This window comes from Diabrotica virgifera, chromosome 4 (genome assembly GCF_917563875.1).
Source record: "Diabrotica virgifera virgifera chromosome 4, PGI_DIABVI_V3a".
In the NCBI taxonomy this organism is placed as follows: Eukaryota; Metazoa; Arthropoda; class Insecta; order Coleoptera; family Chrysomelidae; genus Diabrotica; species Diabrotica virgifera.
In genome coordinates this window covers 117,134,540-117,159,006 of record NC_065446.1, presented here as the reverse complement: position 1 = coordinate 117,159,006, position 24,467 = coordinate 117,134,540, and the positions used below count along the sequence as shown (strand labels likewise).

Here is a 24,467-nt window from a genome sequence, read left to right as displayed (position 1 = left end):
AACAGCCAAGGTTGCCAGGTCTGGTGAAAATTCACCAGATTTGGTGATTTTCTAACCCATTTGGTGATATGGTGAAAACTTTTTTAAAAAGCTTAATATCTGGTGATTTTTTGACCTTATCTATATTATATTTTTTTATTTAAAAAGTACGATTATATGTTTTTTATTCGTTATTAAGAATTGCCTAATATTCATATAATACAAAAAGTCTAATTTTGTAATATAAAATGATCCGCCTCTGTGGTGCTCAACTGGTGATCCACCGAAATTTACGCTACTCTTACAAGTGTTCATGCACTTCGAATAATTTATGTCTTGGTTTTATAAACAAACCAGTTCAGTTAATATCAACATATCAATTTTCAATTTATCAGTTTTATCTTTCTTGTGTCAGCTGTAGAGTTTTAAGTGATTACTGTTCTTTATATTTTGTAGTTTTGTCACGTTTTGTGTTGGTTTGGTCATCTAAACTAAAATCTCAAAGGTTCTTAGGAACTATTTTTTCAATTTTAATTTGTATTAAAAATTTATTAGCATGAGCAAAATTACTAGGTTTCCACAAAACAATTTTGTATAACACCCCGCTCGACGAGGGTCGTCTGTCAGGCCAAGTTTAAGACATAAAACGTTAAGTTTTAAATAATCTACATTGTCGGGATTATCAGTACCTTTTATAAAAATGAACACCTACATTTTACATTATATTTTACAAAAAAAAAATCGTTTCATTTGTATTTTAATTATTGTTTTATTAGGTTTGTTCCAACCCTTCACATTACCGTTCTCGAATGGTTACGGGTATGCGCATGCGCAAAATTCTGCGCAGCAACACATTTTTCGTTACTGCGCATACTCATAACAATCTGGTGATTTTGAGCAAAATCTGGCAACTTTTTAAGCAATTGTCTGGTGATTTTTAGTTTTTTGACCTGGCAACTATGAAAAACACCATAGATAGCTCACCTCTTGGTAACCGAAAGACGTATCAAAAACTAGATGGCGCTACTCGAAAACCGTATCGAGATTTCTCATTCTCTCTCTGACTTGCGAGGAGGTAGGAGTAGTGTCAGGGCCGAACTTACCCTATAGGTGTATTATCTGTGACAGGCAGGTGTTGTGACAAATTAGAGCGGAATGTTATAAAAAAAAAGGACTCATATTTTAGACAAAATGGCCTCTGTAACTCATAAGTGTGTTTACGCGGGATGTTTTGAAAGAAACGATGGAACAAATAATAATATATCTTTCTTTAAATTTCCACTGAAAGACGTAGAGCGTACAAAAATTTGGCAAAAAAACTGCGGGAACATTGATATTTTATTGATGGATATCACTGACCTTAAACAGAGGGTAATTTGCCAGCATCATTTTGCAGTGGAATATATTTACCAAAGTGGCCAAAGAAAGTTATTAAGGAAAAATGCTGTTCCTCTAAAATTTACACAGTTAACAACTGATTTAGGTGAGTACTCAATTTTATAAATATTTTTATGTTTGCCTAATGCGCTTTGTCAATGAGAATACTACTATTAAAATATATTTTATATAAAATCAGTGGATATTGAATGATTTAAATATTTTTATACAATTAAATCAAAAGAGATTTTTTTTAAATATGAATGCGTTGTTACTATCACTCCAGAAATAATGATGATGCTTGTTTTGCTTTAATTAAAATTACACATACATTTCAATGATTACACCTATTTTAGGTGATATCCCACCAGTATGCTCTACATACGTTTATTGCGGTACGAAACGTAAAAGATCTACAAGTGACGATTGTATGGTCAGGTCAACTCCATCGCCTAAGAGATCAAGTAGTAGTCTCAGTGATATTTCCAGTTTTGAAATTAATTTGCCCACAAAACTTGAAACTGAATTGACGGAGAAGGTAAAAAAATTGGAGTATCAAGTAAGTGCTTTAAAGAAGAAGTGCCGTCAGAAGAACAGTCGGCGTTGTAGAAGAACAACAAAAAACAAAAAATCGGCAACCAAATTCATGTTACAGGTACTGCTAGAAAATAAAAGCAAATAGGTGCACACATTTGTTAATATGCAGTTTTCACACAAAACTCGTTCACAATGGAGTCACAATGAAAAGGATTTAGCTCTGGCCATTTATTATAAGTCTCCTAGTTGTTACAAATTTTTAATTAGATCTCTTAACTTTATATTACCTTCAGTAAAAACAATTCAAACTTGGTTGCGTGTCATAAAATTAAGAACTGGTTTAAACACTTCCTTAATTGACAAGTTGAAGAAAAAAGCAGAGACAATGGATGAGTTGGAAAAAATTTGTGTGTTAATGTTTGATGAAATTTCTTTGAAAAAAAAATTGGAGTACAATAAATTAGATGACATTATAGAAGGGTTTCAAGATTTAGGTGCTTTAGGAAGAACAAACAAACTTGCCAACACAGGTCTGGTTTTCATGATGCGCGGCTTGCTACATAACTGGAAGATTCCGATTTGCTATTTTGTTACAGGTGGTCCAATACATAGCGACAACTTAAAAAACATTGTAGTTGAAGTTGTTTCAAAATTACAAAATATTGGGTATATACCAAAAGTGTTAGTGTGTGATCAAGCATCTAATAATAGAGCTTTATTTAAGCTGTTAGGCGCATGTAAGGATCAGCCTGCAATAGAAATAGGAAATCAAAGGATTTTCACTGTTTTTGATACACCCCACTTATTAAAAAGTCTAAGAAATAATTTTCTTAACAAAAAGTTGACGTTTTTTGCCGATTCTAACCAGATATCGTGGCAAGATATTGAATACACATACAACATCGATAGAACCAATGTGAGAGCACGATGCATGGTGAAAATAACAGACGTTCACATAAACCCTAATAATTTCCAAAAAATGCGTGTAAAATTAGCAGCCCAAATTTTTTCCAACTCAGTTGCCTCAGCAATATCAACAGCAAAATCTGTAGGCCAGTTACACACCAAAACGGCTCCTCATACTGCCGAATTTTTAAAAATTATAAATAATATTTTTGATGGTCTTAACAGCAAATATTGTAGTGATAGTAACCCAAACAGAAAGCCAATGTCAACTTTAAGCAAGTCAACTGAAAACTTAAAAGCAGGTTTAGAATATTTTAAAAAAATTAAAGTTTTTGAAAATCAGAAAGAGAGAAATAATATTCACTGTCTACACGGCTTTCAGTGGACAATTTTGTCAGTTTTATGTTTGTGGGAGGAACTTCAAAATATAATGTGTCATATCTTTTAACATCTTTTCTGAACCAAGATCCTCTAGAAAATTTTTTCTCTATTGTGCGCAATCGGGGTGGTTACAATCCAACACCTAGTGTTAGTCAGTTAAGAATTGCCATTAAGCATAACACAAATATTAAACTAAAAATTGCTTTAGACAATGGAAATTGTGAAATAGCACAAACTGATAATTTAGATTTAACCCACGAAGTAACCAGCGTCGAAATATCTGACGAGTCCATTGAAACCCAAACAGTTCATGTAGAACAATCTTTAGACATGCAAAAGGAAAATAATGACAACCAAATTTTAAGCACGGCACATTCCAGCAAATGTAGCATAACAAATTTAGAAACGTGTGCTGTTACATATGTCGCTGGTTATATTTACTATAAGATTATAAAGAACTTGAATTGTAGTAAATGCCAGGAAGACTTGCTAAAAGACAACAAAATTCTATTACAGAAACACGAATTAATGTTACTTTTCAGAGATTATGGCGCAAATGAAGAAATAAAGTTTGTTCAGAGACCATCAGATTTGTTTGTTACTATTACTACAATATTGTTAGAAAAGTTTCACGAGGCTTTTAATTTATTTAAAGTAGATAATGCAGTTTTCGAAAAAATTGAAACCTATGTGACTAACCATATTTTATTAACTACTAATTGGCTTAAAAGCTGCGAAGACCATAAAAGGAAAATTATAAAATTTTTGGTAAAAATCAAACTTTTTAAAACTTGTCAGTGGTATAACGTTAATGAAAGCAAACAGAAAACTAAAAGGGAAAAGATTCACAGAAAATTACTTATTTTCGATAAAAGTAAAGGTAAACAAACATCAAAATGCAAAAATTCGACAAGTAAACAGCAAAAAATTCAACAGACTGACAGCCACAAAAGTAAACAAACCAGAAACGTCACAAATTGTATTTAAAATATGAAAACGTCTTTTTTTCTACCTAGATCTTTTCAATGTACTGAGTTTAGTGCGTTCATAAAAATAACATGTGTTTTTACTTAATAACAGGCGGTAGCTGGTTTGTCTTTAGTTTCATGCGTGGAAGAGAATGATGCTAGATAAAAAGTACTTATATGTTTTATCTCGCCGGGTATGAATGACGCACGGGTAAATAACCGTGGACTTAACTGTATGTTAAACTACACTATTAGCTTTAGTCTCTATATACAGTAGATATTAACAAGTATTTTATAATATCAGGAAAACAATATCAGTATGTCTTAAAACCTTGGAATCATATAGAAAACTTTTTTATTAAGTTTAGGGAAAAATGTATTATTGATAAAAACTTGCATGTCTCAAAACTAAAAATAAAAGGATCAAATGTCAGATATTATGAGTCGTATACCAAGTTTGTTAAAAAATATTAATTCTTCTCAAGAGTCATATACCTTCATTTTTAAAGCACTTTCATATAAATATTAACGTGGTTTTTAATTATTCTCGACTTTTAATAATAATAAAATGTTTCAATATTGTCAACAATGAAAGTACTTCTTCAGAAAAAGAAATACTAAAATAAATATATATCTTTTTTTCCCAATATTTTAATTTTACAATCTTATCACAGTATATAGATGTTCCCTCTTTATACTGTGATCTTAGTTTGAAAAGAATTAACATTCAAATATACTTATTTATTTTGTTTTTAAATATGATCTCATTAGTGATGTTTTAAACTTTCTAATCCTGTCTGTTTAATCCAGCTTTTACCTATTGTTCCTAGGCAAATGGCCTTCAACTATTTATATGTTGGAAATTCCCTGTCACTTTATCAAGATATGTATGTACTTACATTATTCATTTTGAACGTTGGGAATTTGTGGTATTTTTTCAAAGAAAGATAATAATCTATTGTATTTGGTACTCACCACTACTTTTTTTTAAAACATCGATGTCTTAATTCTAGAAAGTCCTTAGATAATTTTTAAATGTAAAAAGTATGCGATCGAACAGTAAATCATATTGATTTTAGTTCACCTCAGTACAATTTCTTATTTTGCACAGACTTCTATATTGCCTTTTCTAGATAAATTGTCAATTTTTTGTAGTACAATGTTACTATCAGAACAACATTTATATCCTCTTCTTCTTGTCGAAGTTCCTTCTCATATCGAAGGTTGGCCATCACTACAGCTATCCGTACCTTATTGGCGCCTGCTTTGAAAATATCTATTGAGCTGCAACTATACCACTCTCTTAAGTCTCTCAGTCAGGAAATTTATCTTCTACCTATGGATCTTTTACCCTTAATTTTACCTTGCATTATGAGCCTAATATCTCATATTTCGCTCCTCTGGTAATTTGACCTAAATCCAGCTTTCTTGTATTGATGTTCTTTATCACCTCGCAATCCTTTTGTAACATTGTAACCTTCTTAATACTTTTGCATTTGTAACTCGTTAGATCTAGGTATTTTCAAAATCCCTCTATAGCACTACATCTCAAATGCTTCCAACTTATTTATATTGTCTACTTTTAGTGTCTAGCTTTCCATTCCATGTAACAAAGTCGAGAACACGTAGCATCTTAAGGCTCTTATCCTCAGCTACAGAGGAAGATCTCGATTAACAAACATTTTTTTCATTTTTATAAATGCTTATCTTGCAATTTCAATGCGTGTCCTGATTTCTCTAATAGATACATTGGTCATCGTTTTTATTTAACCAGGTTCCTAGATATTTGCAGTTATTTTGTAAAAATTTATAGCTATATATTAGGTTTTATTTTCGGTAAATTAATAATGTAGATATTTGAATACTTCAACTATTGCGATTAATTTAGCTGTAGTTATAGTAGTATTATTGTCTAGTTTTATAACATTTTTATTTATTTATTTAATTGGCATTGGTAAATGCCATACTGCCAGTCACAACATGATACAATTTTCTAAATATAATCTTAACTATTATAAAACTATAGCTAAAACTATTTTATAAAACTACAGTAGAAAACTATAATAGAAACCAATAATACCATTGAATCACGGTTTTTACTCCAAATTTTAAATAACCGCTTGGGTTGACACGAAATTTTGGAATACATATAGGAAAGAAGAAAAGTAATTCTAAGCAAGTTAATACTTTTCGAGGTATTTGCGAGTAAATATGTTCATTTTTCAACAAAAAGAAACACTTTTTAGGTGGGTTTTTGCAAATAACTCAAAAAGTAAATATGTATTTTACCGAAAAAAAGGTTTCCAGTAAAAATATAGCTTCTAAAAAGAGAAAAAAATGGTGTATGTATGAACTCTCTAGACCCAGTAGAAGCAAAGTTGTAACTAATGAAAAATAGTTTCATATCTGTCAAATTTCAAAGCAAATATTTCAACGTGAAATAACCAAAAAAGTTTACACTTTTTGGGGAAAACTCAGTACGACTTTTTTTGAAGTGTTCAAAAAAATATTCATTTTTGTTTTTTAATAAGTTTCTAGCATAAAAAGTAAGTTACGCTCAAAATAAAGTTGGTCAAAAAAACTCGGGAAAATCAGCCCCCACTTAGCATTTTAAATCAAATTAATCGTTACCGCTTCCCAAGTTACTTTACTTATGTATTATTTATACTGATCTGTAAGTTTCATTTGTTCAAAGGGCTTATTTTTTAACAATTTTTTTTTATTTTGAAAAAAATGTTTTTTTCAAAATAACTTAAAATTTATTAGTGACACCAAAAATCACAAAGAGTAAAAAAAATGTAGGTTTTGCTTTTCTGAATATTTTGGATTTTTTGTTTTTCTGTAAGGCAAAAATTGGTTAAGATGTGGCTGTTCAAAATTTGCATACACTCGTAATTTTTGACTAGTTCAAGCCCTTTCAACTAGAGCTCCTTCAAAAATTTCCACTTTGAACCGATGAAACAATACATACACGAGTAAAGCAAGTTGTGATCTTGTGAAGTTGTAACGATTAATTTCATTTAGGATGCTAATTAGGGGGTGATTTTCACGATTTTTTAACAAAAAAATAGGAACCAAATATATTTTGATCATAACTTGCTTACTTTTGACGCTAGAAACTTAACAAAAATAATATAAATAAACCTTTTTTAAACACTTTAAAAAAAGTTGTAATGAGTTTTCGTCGAAAAGTGCTTCATTTTTTTATTATTTCACGTTGAAATATTCAACATGGAATTTGACGAAAAAGAACTTATTTTTCAATAACTCGAAATAAGTATTGACGTAGTGAAAAAACTCTATAGAACAAAAGTTGCTTAGAATTAGTGATTTTAGGCACTTCTGAACTTATCTTGAACATATATTTTTTCACTCCCGAGAAGGGGTGATACTGAACCATAGGGCCAAAGCACACATCGGTACATCATTTGTTTTTCTTTGACATCTTAGCTAGGCGTAAGCCAAATTTCATGTCAATCCAAGCGATTCTTTAAAATTAGGAGGTTTTTTGCAATATTTTACCGTGAGTGAATGGACTAAATCTGGAAATAAATTATGTATCTTAGCTTGAAATATTTTAGTTTGCATCAATTCTGGAAATTAATTTGTTTGAAAAGTTACAAAAAAGTAATTTACATGACATGTAATTTATCACTGCTAATTTTATTATGTATTTTATATTTTGTTATTCCTTTGTAGTGTATTGATAAATAAATAATTTTTAAAAATCCTCTACTGTTTTCATTAATCAATTTTTAGCGTTTTTTCTGAAGTAAAATCGGAATTCCATAATATAGATTACAAGCACGTTAAAATTATTTGTGAAAATGCTGAATGCCACCCTTATATTGTCGTCTATTGCACTGGACAATGGCTGGAGCAGGTAACTCAAATTTATTTTTCAATCTTGGCAAAGATTTCAATTAATGTCGCCACCATACAGTCAGGTAGTACTTAGGCTTGAGGGGTAAAGAGGTGTAAGTAGGCGGAGTTTAACACTGAATTCGTTTTTACCTTAGAGTGAGGTATCTATGTGTGTGTTTATAATCAATGACAGAATGTATATAGTCCAGAAAGCCACTGCGCATCCGCTAGGAAAAATATTCTAATTCGGATTTTTTGCACAATCTTACTCAAAAAGGACCCCTTTTAACAAATTTGCATGTTGCCAGGACCAAAAGTTGGTCAAAAATTTTTTAAACGTTTTTTTTTGTTTTTTTCCTAAAATTATTTTTTTTGCATGGAACAAAATTTTTTTAGTTTTTTTGTATCATTCCAAACAGAAAAGGTCTTTAGTGACTTTTCTCTAAAGTTGATAGTTTTTGACATATAAGCGATTAAAAATTGAAAAATTGCGAAATCGGCCATTTTTAACCCTCAAAAACTATGTGAAAAACTGAAAATTTGAATGTTGCCAAGGTAGGTAGATATTCTTTGAACATCGATTGATGAAATCCCGAAGAGTTTTTTGCAATATATTATCAAAAACCCCTTTTTTTTTAATTGCTAATCAAGCATGCGCGACACTATTTTCCACCGTTGCATGTGTATACATTATGGTGCAAATGAAAGGAATAAATTCGTTATTTCGTAAACCGGTGACTTTGAGGAAAATTCCTATAACAGGTCGGTTTTTATTTTTAAGTTATGATATTGTGGCATATATAGTATACTAGTGACGTCATCCATCTGGGCGTGATGACGTAATCGATGATTTTTTTAAATGAGAATACGGGTCGTGTGCTGGCTCATTTGAAAGTTTCTTTAATTCTCTATTCAGTAATATAAACATGTACATAATTATTTATACAGGGTGTCCAAAAATTTTTTATTAAATTAAATCATTTGGCAAATTAAAAAAAAATTAAATTAATGGACACCCTGTATAAATAATTATGTAAGTGTTTATATTACTGAATAGAGAATTGAAGAACCTTTCAAATGAGCTAGCACACGACCCCTATTCTCATTTAAAAAAATAATCGATTACGTCACCACCCCAGATGGATGACGTCACTAGTATACCATATATGTCACAATATCATAACTTAAAAATAAAAATCGACCTGTTTCGGGATTTTTCCTTAAAGTCGCCGGTTTACAAAATAACGAATTTATTCCTTTCATTTGCACCATACTGCATACACATGTAACGGTGGAAAATAGTGTCGCGCACGCTTGATTGGCAATTAAAAAACAAAGGGGTTTTTTGATATTGTATTGCAAAAAACTCTTCGGGATTTCATCAATCGATGTTTAAAGAATATCCACCTATCTTGGCAACATTCAAATTTTCAGTTTTTCACATAGTTTTTGAGGGTTAAAAATGGCCGATTTCGCAATTTTTCAATTTTTAATCGCTTCTATGTCAAAAACTATCAACTTTAGAGAAAAGTCACTAAAGACCTTTTCTGTTTGGGATGATCCAAAAAAACTAACAAAATTTTGTTCCATGCAAAAAAAATAATTTTAGGAAAAAAACAAAAAAAAAAAACGTTTAAAAAATTTTTGACCAACTTTTGGTCCTGGCAACATGCAAATTTGTTAAAAGGGGTCCTTTTTGAGTAAGATTGTGCAAAAAATCCGAATTAGAATATTTTTCCTAGCGGATGCGCAGTGGCTTTCTGGACTAATAGTAAGAATCGACCTTTATAACGAAAATTTATTTCCGTTATCGGTTGTTGAAACAAAATTTTATTTTTGAAATTGTATAGTCGTTTATGGATTATACACCACTATATGTATAATATTTTTTAAAGAAAGAAGACTGCAACAGTAAGTAAGTATTTGGGCTATTAATAGTAGGAGTTTTTGTGTTGGATGTTTCCTATAATGAATCTGTCAAAATATTCCCAAGCTGAGCGAATGGAGTATCTTTATGCAACACGTTAAATAAGATATAAAAATGTTCCAATCCATTCCAATTAACTATATTCTGGTATATTCGAGATTTTAAAATAGATTAAAAGGATTTAAGAAAATAAAAAGGAAAGAATTCCTCTCATTGGCTGTATACCATAATAAAAAATTACTAAGGAAGTAAAAATCTTCTCTTGTAGGTAGATGGTATATAATTTATTAAAAGTTTCTAGAAAGATCCAAGTTGGACTTAAAGTGGGTACATCATTAGTACAAAACAAACGTTTTCAGACTAATCACTCCATCATCAGGTTAAAAACTTCAGATCCAAAGTAATTGGAACTAGCTACATAGGTAGGTCGAATGACCTTACCAGTATAAAAATTAAGCCATTTCGGCTACATCGATAGCGACAATAAGGTCGATGTTATAAGAATACAATGTAATTAGACTATAATGGAGTCTTCATCTTGGCTTCAAACGTTTTGTTTGTCAAAGTTTGAAGCCAAGATGAAGACTCCATTATAGTCTAATTGCATTGTATTCTTATAACATCGACTTATTGTCGCCATCGATGTAGTCGAAATGGCTTAATTTTTATACTGGTAAGGTCATTCGACCTACCTATGTAGCTAGTTCCAACTACTTTGGTTCTGAAGTTTTTAACTTGATGATGGACTGATTAGTCCGAAAACGTTTGTTTTGTACTAGTGATGTACCCACTTTAAGTCCAACTTGGATCTTTTTAGAAAATTTTAATAAATTATATTCCATCTACCTACAAGAGAAGATTTTTACTTCCTTAGTAATGATTTTAGAAAAGTATTAAGAGCATGAAAAATTGACATCAGAAATCTTAATAATATGGATCTCCTTGTTCTTAAAGTACCCTCACCCTCTCGTCAATGGAGGTTGGCTACTACCATTGCAAACTCCTTTCTATCTTCCGCTGTTCTTGTTCTTGGTTATTCAAAATAGCTATCCATTGTCGGATGTTTCTTAGCCACGATAGTCTTTTCCTTCCTAGTCGTATCTTTCCCTCAATTTTATTTTCAAATCGAGCATACGTGTATTTAAATAAAAAAAATTAATTAAAATTAAATTAAAATGGCCATAGAAAGAGGGTAATGATCTCTGAATTAAAAATAAAAATAATGCCTTTATCTACCTACGTTCTTACTCACGTATTGAGTACAAGGAGACAGTTTCGTTGATCTTTGCCTCGATGAAAAGATGTGTTGTGGAGTGCAACTATATAGACCCCCACGTCTCTGCATTCATCACCCTTTATTCCTTGCAAATTTTAGAAGGATGGGGAATAGGTATAAGAGAGAATCTGTTTCCGAACTAAGAAATCCAAAGATTTTATTATTTTTAAACATTTATTTGTTTGAAAATGGAGTCTTTTGGTTTCGACAAGTTGTTAAATTAAAATCCTTTATAATATAAAAGGTATATAATTTATTAAAATTCCCGGGAGTAGTCGCGCTCACTTCTGTAACGTGAATAGTATAGTCGCCTGTTAGATTTCATCTTACAATACGAATTTAAATACGAATTTACGACAAATTTTTATTTTATAGTATTTTTATTTACTTGCTATGTTATTAAGCGCAACAGGCCTTGTAGGCCTAGGGCTAAAATGTTTACATTTCTGATTACATAAATAATATAATAAATAACTTAATATAACTTACATAACTTATAAAACTTATAAATTTTATTTAAATACACTTCAGTCTTTTTATACACTCCTTCACCACCTCTCTCCATCTCCTTCTGTCCAATGCTAGTTCTTTCCATCTCTCAATGTTACTTTTCTTCAAGTCTTCATATACACTGTCCTTCCATCTTTTCCTTGGCCTGCCTTTCCTCCTCTTTTGTATTGGTCTTCGTGAGAGTACCATTTTTGGCATTCGTTTACTTCCCATTCTCTCTATGTGCCCCAAGTATCGTATTCTCTGTGCTTTGATCGTCGTCGTAATCGTTGGCTCTTGATATAATTCTTCCAATTCTTTATTGGTTCTTCTTCTCCACTGACCTTCTATTTTCACACCTCCATATATTGCTCTTTGCATTTTCTCTCCCATATTTCTAAAAGGTCTGTTTCTGACTTTTTGAGCACCCATGTTTCGCTTGCGTATGTTACTGTAGGTCTGATAACAGTCTTATAAATTCTTATTTTTGTTTTTCTTGATACGCATTTGGATTTCAATAATGTGCGTAATGCTCCATATTTTTTATTTCCTTTTATTTCCCTTTATTTACTTGCTATGTTAGAAATATTATTTCTAACAATTATTAAAGCTAATTGGCTCTCCCCAAAGCCATAAATTCCACAAACAGAAGAAGAAGAAAAAAAATACCTACGCATTACCACACCCTTCCTAGAGGCACTTACGAAATTTTTCATCAACTTATCGCGAAAAAGGATAAAATGTGAGATTATATCTAACGGCGCGACTACTCGCGGGTTAAAGGGCTACATCACATATGCAGAACGTTTTCGGTCTTAATATAGATTATCATCAGTGCTGAACCTTGAAGACAAGTATAACCTATGAATTTTAACTATTTAGAATGGGAAATAAGCCACAATATTATTAAAAAATGATTTTTATTAACGTTTCGACGCCCAAATCGGGTGCCGTTGTCAAAATACAAAATACTATATATATATATCAATAGTATTTTGTATTTTGACAACGGCACCCGATTTGGGCGTCGAAACGTTAATAAAAATCATTTTTTAATAATATTGTGGCTTATTTCCCATTCTAAATAGTTAAAATTGTAAAAATGCCACAAGAAAATAGCTTCAGAACAACATATAACCTATGAAGTTAAAGCAACAATTTTAAATGTTGACTAAGGTTGAAAAAACAAGTTTAGGTTTTACTTACAGGATGTTCACAAGCCAGAAAAATTGAAATTGCATATATGGGTAAAGACCCTTTAAAATGTTACAGTCATAGAAACATTGACATAAATTGTTTTAAATAACATGGATGTTTTAAATAATCATAGATTCAGCACAGTGGCGGCTCGTGGCTTTAGGGACAGGTTCGGCAAGGTTTTGTCTCCTCAGATAGGTATGCCATCTAATTAAAAGGCTTCAATTTCATAGAAGATTTTTGGTTTTTGTTTACCTGTTTATAAATTAACTCTAGTCTATGTTGTTTCGAAGTAGCAAAATGGGTTATAAGGTCATTGTAAAATTTATTATAGTTTTGGAGAGGTTTTAAAAGTTTTTTTCTATTGACATTTGAGACAAGTTTGACATTCTCTCTTGTTTCATGGTGTGTCGACAATACGTTTTGACTTTTTTGAGACAAGAGAAATCCCGTTCATTTGAGTCAGAATTTGCCCACATTTGAGCACAATAATTTATTAAATTCGGGAACAGTTTGTTGTACCTAATGAATTACAGTATATAAAATTAAACATATTTTGTAACTTATCCCACCTTATTTAGATTAATATATTAATATTAATATTTAGATCAGCATATAAAACTGTTAATCCATTTTCTTATTTTATTTGAATAAAGAATGATGGATAATTTTTAATGAACTTGTCTAATAGATATTTTGAAAATTCCGTGTAAATAATAATTGAGTTATCCTTCCGCTCAAAAAGGTCCGGAACATTGTTTAAATAATCAAAATGTCAAAAAATTAAGAAAAACTTCGATTTTTTTCTTCGTCTTTTGATTTTAACTTTCAAAGTATTCACTTCTGAGAAAAGTTACAGTGACATAAAAGTTGGGTAACTAAATTTTCTACAATATAGGATTGGTTAAAAATTTTAAAAATTGTCATCCTTGTTGCAATACAGCAATAATTGCGAAAAAAACATAAAAAATAAGTATTCGCATTTTACGTTTTTCAACCATTTATGCCAACACTTAAATACTGTAAAAAACACAATACTGTAAATTTCATTAAGATCGATTCAAAACATTTTGCAAAATAAATTTTGCAATTTGCAAACTTTTGCAAAAAAAATTAATTTTTTCAAAATGTTGCAGTACTGACAATAAAGCAGATAGAGTAGAATTTTTTTACATATAGAAGAAAGGTACGGTATTCTTCTATTCGACAAAATAAATTCAACTTGCTGTCTGCTTTATTTTCAGTTCTGCAACATTTTGAAAAAATTAATTTTTTTGCGAAAGCTGGATTCAGTGGCGTGCTGGAACTTTTCAAGCGGCCCGGTGATTTTATAGAAAAGCGGCCTCCCATCCTCATTTTACCTTCTATTATCAGGATGTTTTATTCGTTATTTAAAAAAACAAAAATATAAATTATTTTTAAATCAAACATAAAACTTCGAATTCAATGATTTTTTTAATTTGCTATATTTTTCATTTAAGAATAACAATCTTACAAATAATAAATGACATGTATGACAATATTGTATGCAGTAACGCAGAAACCATAATTTCCTGAATAAATATAATATGAATTTGATGACATTAAGATAAAAGTAAAATAAAATCTTGAGAATTTTTCAATTATGTATTAAGCTCAATCTTAGTAAATTAATTATACAAGAGAGTACAAATGCAAGTAGAGTGCAAATACTTTAATTTGAAAATATTTTTCTACAACCGTGTTAAAAATGCAATTTTTAGCACTCCATACGTGCGTTAAAAATGCTACTTTAAGGCACTAGTGCTTTAAAATTTTTATGGCACTGCAATTCGTATTGATCGTATAGGCAATTTGGATGTAATGTCAAAAAAATATAAAAATGGAATGTCAGTCAAGTTCAAGTAAAAGTTTTTGTAGATATTGTCCTGTAATTACGTTTGTAGAAAAAATATTGTATGATATGTGTGTTAAAAAGTACATTTTTAAGGCACTCATGTGAATTGCAGAACTCGCTATCGCTCATTCTGCAAATTTTCACATGCGTGCCTTAAACGTGTACTTGTAACACATCATAAATAACTATTAAAATGTTAATACAACGCAATAATCTAAATATTCTTTTGCGATTATTTTATAAAATAATTACTTAACTCTTGATCAATAATTTCCGCATTAAAGTAGATTTTTGAGCAAATACGTCGATTATTCCATCATTTTTAAGCTCATACAAAGCTTTTTTTTCTATAGCCATTAGCATAAAAGTGATCTTGTGTTAAAGTACTTCTTAACCGATTTTTTTTATGTATTTCAATGTTGAAAAGCTTTTTTTGCAAGATACTGGTGTCATTGAAAGAGTTAATAAATGCTTTATATTATACTATTTAAATTTGGATAAGCACACAGCACACTGATATAAGTTGTACTTATGCAAAACAGCGTAACAGCAAGCTATACAATCTTTACACTTTTTAGTACCACACGGAGGTGAAGTTTTCACGATATCAACATTGTCATTTGTTACTTCATGTTCATTATCACTTAGATTAATAATATTATATTATCATCATTCATATTTTCTGTAGACTGAACATATTCATCATTAACTCGAACTTCTATAATCTCAGTATGTATTTTGCAAAATCCTATTTTTAATACAATCCATTTATCAGAAAAATTCACGAGTTCTTCTCTAATTGCAGTCGCAGATATGGTAGGATAAAAATTTCTTAATTTTTCAGTATACCATTTTTTATTGTATCAAAATTAGGATTTAGAGTGAGATCATCATAAAACGATTTGGTTTGTCGTGATCAAATCGTTTTTCGATACTTCCAATAATTCGGTCAAAAATGTGTAAGACGTATTTCCATTTTTTATTCTGCAGAGTACATACTTACATGTTTGAAGAAAATTGGAAAACCATAAATATACTTGTATGTATGAAAATAAATAATATTGTCTGTAGCAATCTATTTATGTATATAGACTATAGAGAGTCTTATTCATTTACTTTAGCTGTATTTCACAATTAAAAAAAATAAAATTGTTTTTAAATGTTTTATTAATATTATTAGCAAAATTAACATCCGATTAGAAATTAAAAAAAAAATTTTTATTACATCTAAAAATTTTTGTGAAAACCTATTTGACCGGCCTCAAGAGGCCGCGGCCTCTCGGTGATTGCAACGATTCATTTATATGACCAGCACGCCACTGGCTGGATTGCAAAATTTATCTTGCAAAATCTATTGAATCGATCTTAATGAAATTCACAGTATTTTTGTATTATATGATATAGTTTTTCTGGGTAAAATTATGAAGGTCTTAAGTGTCGCATAAACGTTTGAAAAACGTAAAATGCGAATACTTGTTTTTTATGATTTTTTCGCATTTATTGCTATTTTGCAACAAGGGTGACTATTTTTAAAATTTTTAGCTAATCCTTTATTGTAGAAAATTTAATTACGCAACTTTTATGTCAGTGCAACTTTTCTCGAAAATGAATACTTTTAAAGTTATAATCAAAAAATGAAGAAAAAAATCGAATTTTTCCTTTATTTTTTGACATTTTGATTATTTAAACAATGTTCCTGGATCTTTTTGAGTGGGAGGATAACTCAAATATTATTATATGAGATATTTTCAAGCAATTTCTGCAAACAAATATGAGTCACCTCTCAACGTCCAAATTAAATCTCAACGTCCAAGTACGTGTTTTGTTGCCGTTTGCAGATCACCGCTGTGCTCGGCAGATTGTTTTTCTGCCGTACTTGTCATTCGAATAAATACGGGGAATGTATAATTGGTTGCCTATCGGCTAATATTCCATAGCGTCTCATTACAAGCAAATGCTCAACTGGGTACGGCTAGCCGAAGCGGGCCATGAATTCACACAATCGCAGTCGGGTGTATGGCTGGCTAGGATCCTTAATTTGAAAAGTCTCTTACGCACAGCGCACAGGGATCACTTAACGTATCAGATCGTTCGAATTCTTTTAAAAACAATGAATAAAATTTAGTCTGTATTATCTCACAGATATCTTTTTTATTTCACAGAAACGAATATCATCAACTCTAAACTCTGATTAACTTATATATTTAAAAAAATCTATAATGTGTGGGTCGACACTGCCGACCCTGACCAGCCGCCACTGATCAGCACCGGGCACCATGTCACCTTCACATAAGTTGGACACGTCCTGAGGTTCAGCTACCTCACATCTTGAACGGTCGATGGCAACTAAATGGTAACGGAAATCTTGAAAGATATCAGAACTAAACCACAATTACTAGTTTTGATGGGAAATAAGCCATAATTTTACTAAAAAAATGATTTTATTAACGTTTCGACGTCGAAATCGGATGCCGTTGTCAAAATACAAAAAATATTAATGATTTAAACAAAAATGTTGTTGCTCAGTAAAAAATTCTTCTAATAATTTATTTAATCTGACTCATTTATATCGGCAATTCAGACATATATTATACATTTTAAAGTAGAATTTATTATGGAATCTCTAACGCGAGAATTTTACTATCACCGTTGAATGTGGTTGTCTTTTTAATGACAGATCACATGTTATGATTTTTTTGTGATGGATATTCTTGAGTTGGGGTTGATTTCATGTAATCGAATGAACTATCTTTCAGTAAAGCCGTCCCAGGAACGCAACTCATAAAGCAATATCATTTTAAAGTCTTCTACTTTAAAATGTATAATATATGTCTGATTTGCATATATAAATCAGTCAGATTAAATAAATTATTAGAAGAATTTTTTACTAAGCAACAACATTTTTGTTTAATTCATTAATATTTTTTGTATTTTGACAACGGCATCCGATTTGGACGTCGAAACCTTAATAAAATAATTTTTTAGTAAAATTGTGGCTTATTTGCCATCAAAACTAGTAATTATAAAAATGCCACAAGAAAATGGCTTCAGAACAACAGAACTAAACTGTCAGAGCAACCAGAAGTACCAATGTATTTAAATAAAGTTTTGTTTCTTGCACGAACATACAGAAAAAACTATTTTAAAACAGATCTGAAAGCCAACATGAAAAAAGATTTTTCTCTATGGATGCTACACAATGTGCAACTTCTCTCACTACTTACATACATTATACATTCAAAACGAACAATTTCTCATGCAGTGAGAAAAGTCTGCCATTGCAGTGAGAAATATTTTTTCTCACGGGTTCTCCTACGATTTCCATATATGATTGCCGTTTCCATGGTAACGTGCACAACACAAACACAATTAATGTTATCAAATAAAATGTGTTTGAAGCAAAACTTACCAAGAATTACCTTTCAAAACTGTTATAAAATAACTGTTAATTAGAATTTTAAATAAATAACGTAAGTATATAAATTTTAAGAATATTAAATACATACCTGCATTTATATGGAGAGCCTATTTTACTTCAAATCAGGCGCGAGGCACTACACAATTTTCGGGCCCCTAAATATGAGTTAATAATAATAAGAATAACTTTTTTAAATAAATAAATTATTTAATAGAAATATAGCTGCACCAGAAATTTAACTTTTTATTTACAATAAATAAAATTTATATTTAAACAATTAAACATTGTTTAAATACAGTGTGTCGCATTTAAGATGAAGCCAGGTCTATATTTCCGCTATCAAAATAAATACAATTTTTAAGAAACCTCAACTGAAATTTTAATTTTAATCACGGTCTGTAGGCACACGCGGCACAACAGGGTAAATTTTCTATATTTTGCTCTAAGTTAGAGATATCGGAAAAAGTTATTTAAAAAAGTACTTCCAAATCTTATTCTAACCCCACATACCGAATTGCATGACAAAATTCGCACTTTTAGCTTTTTTTAGTATTTGTAATCAGTACCCTAAAATTCATCCCAGCTGTCCCGAGATGCATCTCGGGCCAGCCAGTGGCGTGCTGGCCATATAAATGAAACGGTGCAATCACCGAGAGGCTGCGGCCTCTTGAGGCCGGTCAAATAAGTTTTTGTCGCAAAAAATTTTAGAATGAACACATTCATTAAATTCAAAGTTTTATGTTTGATTTAAAAATAATTTATATTTTTGTTTTATAAGTAACGAATAAAAGATCGTGATAATAAAAGGTAAAATGAGAATGGGAGGCCGCTATTTTATAAAATCACCGGGCCGCTTGAAAAGTTCCAGCACGCCACTGGAGCCAGCCAATTTTAAGTTTTAGGATCCTGACTACAAATAATGAAAAAATTAAAAGTGCGAATTTAGTAATGAAATTTGGTATGTGGGGTTGGAATAATATTTGGAACCACTTTTTCAAATAACTTTCTTTGATATCTCCCAACGCCAAGCAAAATATTAAAAGTTTACTCTTACTGTTTGTATATTTGTAGTAGGCTACGTTTAAAATTTAAATTTCAGCTGAGTATCTTAAAAAATGTGAACCATCAACCTGTATGACTGTGCAAAACTTCAAATCTGTATTTATTTTGATAACCAAAACATCGAGCTGATGTGACACTCTATGTAATATTTAAATTTCCTTTCGTTTCTCCAATGTTTCTCTTCTTCTAAATAACTTTTTTCCATTATTGTTACAATTTGTCCTGCTGTATACCCCAATCCACAAATATACGACCCTCTTGGATTATCGTGACAACGAATATTTTACTGTGCAAAATATGAAGAACGAAAGTAAATTGCAAATTATATTGTTGTTTATTGGAGTAATTAATAATAATATGTAAGCACTACGAGCCTAGTAGGCCCATGGCTTGATGTACTATTCTTTGACACTCCCTTTTGTCAGTCGCTTTTCTTTCCCAGATCCTTACGTTAATTCTTCTCATATCTTCTCTAACTCCATTACTCCATCGTGACCTCGGTCTTCCTCTTCGTCTTTTCCCTGCCAATGCACTAGATAGTACCATTCTGGGAATTCTAGATGGAATCATCCTCTGCACATGGCCCAACCATCTAAGTCTTTGCGCCTTAATTACTGCTAGTATGTTAGGATCTTGATAGAGCTCAGTTAGTTCCTTATTTGTTCTTCTTACCCATTGTCCATTTAAGTTTTTCCCACCGAAGATTTTGCGCAGTATTTTCCTCTCCCAAACTAATAACAACTCTTGATGTTTTTTTGTTGTGACCCATGTTTCAGAAGCATACGTTACTATCGGCCTTATTACGGTCTTGTAAGTTCTTAGTTTTGCTCTTCGTGATATATTTTTACTTCTTAACAACCCATTAAGAGCAAATATAGCGCGGTTGCCCGACATAATTCTCTTTTGTATTTCTTCTTCACAGTTAGGATCTCTTGTGAAGACAGTTCCTAAGTACTCAAATATCTCAACTTCTTCGAATTTATACTGTGTTCCCTTCGCTGTTGTCATTGTTATGTATTGCCCCCGAACGAATTGCTTATTTGTCCATTCCATATACTTTGTTTTTGCTTCATTGATGTACAATCCTTTGGTTGCTGCCCTCTCCTCGAGTTTCATGACTGTTTCTATAAGTTCTATTTTGCTCCTAGCCAAGATTACCAAATCGTCTGCGAATGCCAAGCACTGATGTTTTTTGTGGTAGATCAGACCTGTTCTATTAATGTTTGCTTCCTGTATAACCTTTTCTAGTAATATGCTAAACATTATAGACGATAATGGATCACCCTGCCGCACTCCTTGTTTGACCTCAAAGCTTTCTGTTATAGTATTGTTTATCTTGACTTTATTCATTGTTCTTTGGAGAGTTAATTTTATAATTCTAATAAGCTTTGGAGAAACGTCCATGTCTTGCAATGCTGTGAATAACTCGCTTCTTTTCACTCGATCGAAAGCCTGTTTAAAGTCAATGAAAAGAACCATGGTGTCTTTATTATATTCGTAACTTTCAGCCTGTATTTCTCGTAGTGTGAAGACCTGATCCACAGTACTTCTGCCTTTTCTGAACCCACTTTGATATTCTCCTATGCTTTTATCAACCTTCGTTGTTAATCTGTTTTTAATATGCAACTAAAATAAAATAATAGGATTGGCAACGTGGCATTGAAAGTGTTAAAGTGTTTGATTTTTCGCCAACGATAAACCCGAAAATTTCGAGAATTGTTGCGAAAATTAAATGTTAACTGACAGTACCAGGTGATTCTAAAGTGAAGAACAATAAAATAAGTGTAAATCCACTGCGAAAAAGTGATATTCGGCGTTAAAAACAATACTGACAATAAAAAAACAAGTAAGGTTATATTGATAAGATAAATAAAACAGCTAGTTTTACAGCTGAAGTCCGGTTCGAATATAAAGCGGTGTTGCCAAACCTCAATTAAAGCGAATAATAATTGGAAAGCGTAACTTAATAAAGTTTAGAGAGAAGCTGATTGCACTGAGAGGGGTGGATATTTCTGAAGGGTTGAACTGGATATCATCCCCTATCGCGGTGCAAAGAATATTCTCGCGAAACTAGAGCAACATCAAGAAAAGTGAAATCTTATAAATATGACAGACTCAGATGATACGTATTCGGAGGGAGGAAAAAGAAAAGCAGGAACTTGGGATGATGTATTCAAAAATTCCAAAAAAACCTATAGATCACCAAAAAAACGGGATGATTCAAACCCAGAAATGCTAGCCAAATGATGAATTTGCTAAAAGGACTGGCTGAGGATACAAAGGAAATAAAAAATCAACAGAAAAAGCAGGCGCAAACCATGAATATGCTAACTGAAGAACTAAAAGAGCTCAAAGAAGAACAAAAGGAGTATAGAAGAGGAGTATATAATGAAAAAGCGATTAAAGAGATAAATCAGCTGCAAAACCAATTAAGTAATACGAATATAAGATTACAAAAATTAGAAGGAGAAAAACGAAAAAGAAACATTGTGATTCAAGGACTTCTAATTGACACGGACAATCCCAATATACTAAAGAATAAAGTAGAAAGTTTCATAGACAAAGAAATGGGAGTTAAAGTAAGGGTAAACGATGCAAGAAAGCTGGGAGACACAACATGTCTAGTAGAGTTGGATAATAAATACGAAAACTCAAAAGTAATGCAAAATAAAATGAAGCTTAACCAGCTAAGGGACAAAATATATGTAAATGATGATCTAACAAAAGACGAAAGGGAAATACAAGCCAAAATTAGAATAATGACTAGAGAGCAGCGAAACAAAGGAAAAATCACAAAAATAGGGTACCAGAGATTAATATTAAACAATGAACTATGGAAATGGAACAAAGAAAGCGGGCAATTGGAAAAAATAAAAGAAGACATCTCAAAAAACTAGAATCAGATGCCGACGAAGATGAATCAACAAAGACGACACCGCAGGGAACACGGACATAAAAAAGGAAATCAAAAAACAAATTAATAAAATAACAGAAGAAATGGTAAAAGCAGCAACTTGGAATATAAGAGGATCCTATCAGGAAGGAAAGCTGAAGCATTTAATAAACGAAGTTAAGAAATGTAAGTTTGATCTAGTAGCTCTACAAGAGACAAAACAATTGGGGCAGGGTAGCCAGGAAATAGACGACTATATATTTTTCAATAGCGGAGGCACTAACAGACTGCTGGGTACAGGTTTTATAATAAGTAAAATATTGAAAGAATTTGTTTCAGACTTTAAAGCAATTTCGGACAGGATGTGCACTCTCAGATTAAAAGGTAAATACCAAAAAATAACATTTGTTAATATACATGCACCCTTGGAGGAAAAAGGAATGGATCTGAAAGAGCAATTTTATAGCAAATTAGATGAAATATATGAGGCTATACCCAGGTATGATATGAAGATCATTCTAGGAGACGCTAATGCCAAAATAGGCAGAGAAGAAATATTAATGCCCACTATAGGCAAGCACAGTTTACATCCAGAGACTAACGAAAATGGATATTTCCTGGTAGATTTTGCCAAAGAAAAGGGACTTATAATAAAAAGTACGTACCACCAACGAAAGGACATTTATAAGGGAACATGGAAATCTCCAGACGGCCGTACAGTCAACCAGATCGACCATGTTTTAATTGAGAAGAACAAAGAACACTGCATAACAAAGGTGAGAACATATAGAGGACCTGATATGGACTCAGACCACTATTTGGTCGGAATATGGATGAAACAATTAGTACCAACTCTTCGAAACAAAAAGAGATTAAAATACGAAAGAAACAAACCAATCAGATTACAGACAGAATGTGAGCAAATGTTGTATGGACAAATTATTAACAACAAATTAGAGAGCATATTGGATGAAAGGAATGTAGAATGCATGTGGGGAACATTAAAAGATGTAATTAAAGAAGCAGCAAATATTTCCAGCACCAATGACAACACAAAGAAAAAACAAAAAGAATGGTTTGATGAAGAATGTGAACAATCATTGGAAGAACAGGCCAAGCTACGATTAAAAATGATAACTCAAGGAACAAGAGAAGCGCAGGAAAATTACACTAAACAAAGAAATAGAACCAAAAAAATACTACGAGAAAAAAAAGGAAACATTATGAAGCTAAACTGAAAAATATAGAGGAAAGCTACAAAAATAATCAAATTAGGAACCTGTACCAAGGGACCAAAAATGAGAAACGAGGGCACCAATCGAAAACTGTACATTATAAAGACAAAAATGGAGAAATGATTATGGGTGAACCAGAGATATTAGAACGCTGGAAGCAGTACTTTGATGAGCTTCTAAATGGACCTGAAAAGACAGACGATAATAACGAGGAAACAGAGGATCTAGTAAATGAAATACAAAGTCAACAGGGTGAAGAGCAGGCTCCGACTATAAGCGAAATTCAGAATATCATCGATAAATTAAAAATGAACAAAAGCCCAGGAAGCGACGGCATAACAGCTGAAATGATTAAATTTGGAGGAAATCAGTTAGTAGAGAAAATCCATAAACTAATTAATAATATATTGGAACAAGAAATACTACCTGAGGAATGGACAGAAGCAATTCTTCTTAACGTGCCCTATCAAGTCCCCTTGACGTTGGCGATTAACATGGCGAAACTGTCTCTGTCTCGAGCTATTCTAAATAGGTGTTCTGCTTTCTTTATTCCTGTCCACTCCCGGATATTCTTCAACCAAGAGGCCTGCTTTCTACCAATTCCTCTGCGTCCTTCGATTTTACCCATCATAATAAGTTGAAGAATATTATACCGGTCTCCCCTTACTACGTGTCCAAAATAGGCCATCTTTCTATATTTGATGTTATCAAGCAGCTCACGGGTAGCATTTGCTCTCTTAAGGACTGCCACATTTGTCAGCATAGCCGTCCATGGTATTTTTAGAATACGTCTGTGCAGAAGCAATACTATGTCCTATTTACAAAAAAGGAAATATGGCTGATTGACAGAATTATCGAGGCATAGCGCTGCTAAACATAACGTATAAAATATTGGCTATGCATATTGGAGTAATTATTAGAGCAAAATACTTTCGTACTTCTTATGTTGCACACTAAAATATTCGTTGTCGCGATAATCCAAAACAGTCGTATACTCGTGGAATACACCATATTACTTCTCTTGACTAACGTACCAATTGACGAAAATATGTTCAGGATATCGCTCATGTTAAATAACTGTT

The 24,467-nt window shown here is 31.7% G+C and overlaps 2 protein-coding genes across 2 annotated transcripts in view; one reads left to right on the top strand and one right to left on the bottom strand.

Moving 5' to 3' along the window:
* The window catches only part of LOC114334179 (protein rhomboid-like), a 451,337-nt gene that overhangs the window by 378,582 nt on the left and 48,288 nt on the right, over positions 1-24,467 (bottom strand). The window lies entirely within an intron of this gene.
* LOC126883129 (THAP domain-containing protein 1-like) lies at positions 565-3,212 on the top strand. Its single transcript, XM_050648376.1, has 2 exons — positions 565-1,462; positions 1,713-3,212. The coding sequence occupies exons 1-2, from the start codon at positions 1,171-1,173 to the stop codon at positions 2,036-2,038; spliced, it is 618 nt and encodes a 205-aa protein (XP_050504333.1). The 5' UTR covers positions 565-1,170; the 3' UTR covers positions 2,039-3,212.

Excerpts from the sequence above, each read along its gene's own strand:
- LOC126883129 (XM_050648376.1), top strand. The coding sequence starts at position 1,171 with ATGGCCTCTGTAACTCATAAGTGTGTTTACGCGGGATGTTTTGAAAGA. Across the intron at positions 1,463-1,712 it reads ACAGTTAACAACTGATTTAG|GTGATATCCCACCAGTATGC; the intron begins GTGAGTACTCAA and ends CACCTATTTTAG.